Source organism: Brassica napus, chromosome C3, assembly GCF_020379485.1.
Source record: "Brassica napus cultivar Da-Ae chromosome C3, Da-Ae, whole genome shotgun sequence".
Lineage (NCBI taxonomy): Eukaryota > Viridiplantae > Streptophyta > Magnoliopsida > Brassicales > Brassicaceae > Brassica > Brassica napus.
The window spans coordinates 32932127-32936096 of NC_063446.1; the positions used below are offsets into that span (position 1 = coordinate 32932127).

General features: G+C 38.2%; 1 protein-coding gene across 1 annotated transcript; it reads right to left on the reverse strand.

The window, feature by feature from the left end:
- Positions 1-976: 976 nt before the first annotated feature.
- LOC106384251 lies at positions 977-3505 on the reverse strand. The gene is made up of 2 exons (XM_048751696.1): positions 1670-3505; positions 977-1594 (listed from the first exon to the last, which is right to left on the reverse strand). Exons 1-2 carry the CDS (start codon positions 1793-1795, stop codon positions 1178-1180), a joined length of 543 nt encoding a protein of 180 aa, XP_048607653.1. The 5' UTR covers positions 1796-3505; the 3' UTR covers positions 977-1177.
- Positions 3506-3970: the final 465 nt, after the last annotated feature.

The following is a 3970-nucleotide window of genomic DNA, read 5'->3' on the forward strand; positions in this document are numbered from 1 at the left end:
GCAGCAGATGGGTGGTTTGAGTATTCAAGAGGATATGTTCATATACAAATCTATCAGAAGGTCAGTTAATTCTCGTGCCCTCGGTTCTAAAGGTTAGAGAATGATCATCTTCTCTATTGACATTTAACACTCTACTTGAAGAATGTACTAAGCGATCATATTCAATTGGAAAATCATAGCCAGTATTGATTGTATGTGGATGCCTTGTCCCGTTGTTTCTATCCATTGTTTGGCTGCTCTTCCATCATATTCACCATCAACTAACTTTGAGTATATATGTTCCAAAAAACAGTAACAATGAGGAAAAGTGAAGGGCTCCCTGATTTCCAGAACCATATCTTCTAAAAGTGATACGATGATGCCATAGGTCTGTCTAGCCATTCAAGATGTACTTTTCCTGGCAATTGACGTTAATGTAAGTCATGTATGCTAAAACAGTTTTGCAAGGAAACTTAAGTGTGATCAAAAGAGTTAACCTTTATATCAGTGTTGTGAAGCTATCAGCAAGCCGTGTAAACTGTTCCTAGAAGGAATGGCTTTGGTCACAGAAGATTTTGATGCAGTCATTGGTAAGGTGATATGCAATGGATAGGAAACAAAGGAAGCATAGAGCTGGTATAAACAAGTGCTGATGTGTAGCTTTGATTAGTTAATAGAGTCAGTTTGTCAACGGACCTTGGCTATATAAAAGGATCCGAGATCAGTTGTAGTTTCTCATGCCGTTGTTGCATCAGGAATTGCGCTCGTTCTCAGGTTGTCGAGACCAAGAGTTTTGGGAGCTTTCAAGATCATACGCTTGAGCTCTGTGTACTTCTATTTGGTTGTTCAATAAAATTGCAAATTCTTATCATAAGAGTACTCAAGTGAAGTTGGCAGCGAATTGACCAATGAGTGACCAAGTTCAATCTAAAAATGTATCATGTTTATCATTTTGGATCAATGCTATTTATTCCATTTATGCAGATACTGTTTCATAAGTGAAACTGTCCAAGGAATGAGAAAATCAAACGATTTTGTTCAAGTCAGTACATATTGAAACAACGTGAACTACAGGACAGACTAGTTTGACCCTCGAGTTACACAACATAAAAACACACACACAAATAACACTAAGAGCATGATTATTAAAGATATTCCGCTAAGAACCTCACCCTAAGAACTTCCCAATAATCATGCTCTAAACAAGCAACAAAAATACAAAACATAAACAAAGAGTAACCAAGTCAAACCTCAGATGAACGGCTGTGCCATGAGGTCCCCCGTACGAGAAGCTGCTGTTGCTGTATTTCTCCACGCTGTAGTTGGTAGCTCCTACTATCAGCCGGGAAACAGGAACGAACTCCCCTGGGCTGAGCGCAACCTGTAGATCCCTCACGTACGCGGCTCTATCGCTGCCGGGACGGTAACCAGAACCCATCTCAGTAGTCGTATGTCGCCCCGATGCCCTGATGTCGACGATCTCTCCCCCCCACTGAACGTTCTCTGCGTGATCAGTGAGACGGCTGAAGATCTCGACCGGCCAATATCTGATCGCCGAGAGCTTGGTCCCATTGCTGAAACCAACTCCCAGCCACCATGGTCCCCGCGCTGGATCCTGTTTCAAACAGTTATTTGTGTATCAGAAAATACTTATTTAACAAAACAGAACAGCAGTTAATAGACTAATTACCTTCCACACTTGTATGGTGAGTTCGGTTTGAAGGCCTCCTATTGTCGATGCCGGTGAGATAGCGCCTTCAATAAGAACGGTCCGGCTTGTTTGTACGAAACCCGGACAGCGCAGATTATAACACATCGTCGACGTATAAGCATCCGTCTGAAAACAAAAACAAAAATCCACATAATCAGAGTTTAGACATTATGGAAGAAATTCATTATCACGTAGTCAAAATGTAAGCCATCAATTGCAGTTTAAACCTACAAATCAATTTCACATCCTTAATGCAGTATGAAAGAAATCTTTACAATAAATCACAGTTACTCTCTAGATCATGACATGTCCTAGCATCTGGAAACCCATATATAAACAAACGACACTTCCTCTCAACGCTGGAACACATCCCCAATAAAATTCATGTAATCATCATTGCACGGGTTGTGCTTTCTTTCTAAAACCAGTGTCAATAGCCTCATGAAATTAAGCACCGTTCTAGCAAATGCCATAGCCGATAGTCTACAAGAACAATTAACCTACACCCACTCACAGTCCATCTTGCACATGTACAACGATTTATGACACAGATATCTTGCTAGCGACAACTTCTCATTACATCCGAAAAATTCTAAGAGTATTTTCATAGAAACACATAGGCATAACACGTCTCCGTAGAGCAGCCAAAGGTCAGTTTGACAATGCTATCTATCTATACAGAATAATAATGTTAAGCAGGAGAGACACCCATGTCGGACAAAAAATATTTGATAAACTTGAATGGCAACTAAACAAAACAAGAGCTGACAACTGCTACAAGCGCTTCCATAAATTACTCCATAGAGTGAGAGTAACTAGGCTTGAATGTTACTCGACAAATTATATGAATATAAGAACAAGGATTACATGTCATCGCAATAACGTCTATTCAAGATGGATTTTAATCAAATTATTTATATTAACTCCAAACACGTATATTCCTCAGAATCTATGCGTCTTTGATAATGTTTTCTTTCTATAATGTTACCATTTCAGATACTTTGGATATTGATTCTGAGCTATATTTTTCGTTTATATTGTCAACCTAGCTTTTTAAAAGCTCATTACATAATTTGGTTCTTCGTTATACCTAAAATAACAAAAACCAAAGTATACTGAATACTGATCCAAACCAAATCCGATTATGAAAATTATATGTATTAGACATCTAAACCGATTTTTTTTCAAACTACCAACACGAACTCAATTAGATACTCGAACAACCTAATTAAATAAAAATAAATTGAATTGACAAACGTACCGTCCAAAATAAGAACAGTCTGGGCTGGGAGTCCTTATATATGTAGGGATAAACCTTAAAAATAATCAAAAATATACACTTGGTCATTTTGCTATATATAAAATTGTAAACTACACAAATTAGTTACGAATTAAGTAGGAAAGTTTTTGATACCTGCCAGCCTGCCTCGATTGAGTTGAGCGTATTGTTGTCATAGGAACCGGAAATGATCCATATCTGAGCCAAGCTGAACTCGGTAGCCTGTTCAACTTTGGGACGCCAGACGTTGAACGTAGCTTTCGCCCCGTAAATCTTCGATGGTGGTCCTGGTGGACTATCCAAAGCTCCTATAGCATACTGTGTTTCAAAATTGATCAGTTTACGGATAACAACTCGCATATATTAAACAAAGAACAAAACTCAAAACATCTTTAAAAGCTTAACGATGAGAGTCTTATGCTGAGACTGCTTCTTTTAAATATCTCAAAGTGCTAATCAGTTTCCGGATAACAACTCACATATATTAAACAAAGAACAAAACTCAAAACATCTTTAAAAGCTTAACGATGAGAGTCTTATTCTGAGACTGCTTCTTTTAAATATCTCAAAGTGCTAATCAGTTTCCGGATAACAACTCACATATATTAAACAAAGAACAAAACTCAAAACATCTTTAAAAGCTTAACGATGAGAGTCTTATTCTGAGACTGCTTCTTTTAGATATCTCAAAGTGCTAACTTGCACACTAAAAACATGAAACAGTCAGCCAACTAAACCGCTAATTAAGGACCAGAGAAAGAAAATCAGAGATACAAAAAAGTGTTCAGAACAGACCAAATTAAGTTTTAAACTGTAACACAAACACCATAAGCTTTTTAAGATTCTCATTATATACGGAAGCAAAACATGTGAGAGAAAGCAACCAACGGTTATAGAACAGCTTACCTTCGTTGTTCTCTGATGACCGCAGCCGTCACCGGCGTTTCCTCACCGGAACCGCCAGACCCAGACCCACCAGACCTAACTTCAGCATTTACAAT

Excerpts from the sequence above, each read along its gene's own strand:
- LOC106384251 (XM_048751696.1), bottom strand. The coding sequence starts at position 1,795 with ATGTGTTATAATCTGCGCTGTCCGGGTTTCGTACAAACAAGCCGGACC. Across the intron at positions 1,595-1,669 it reads TCACCATACAAGTGTGGAAG|GATCCAGCGCGGGGACCATG; the intron begins GTAATTAGTCTA and ends TGTTTGAAACAG.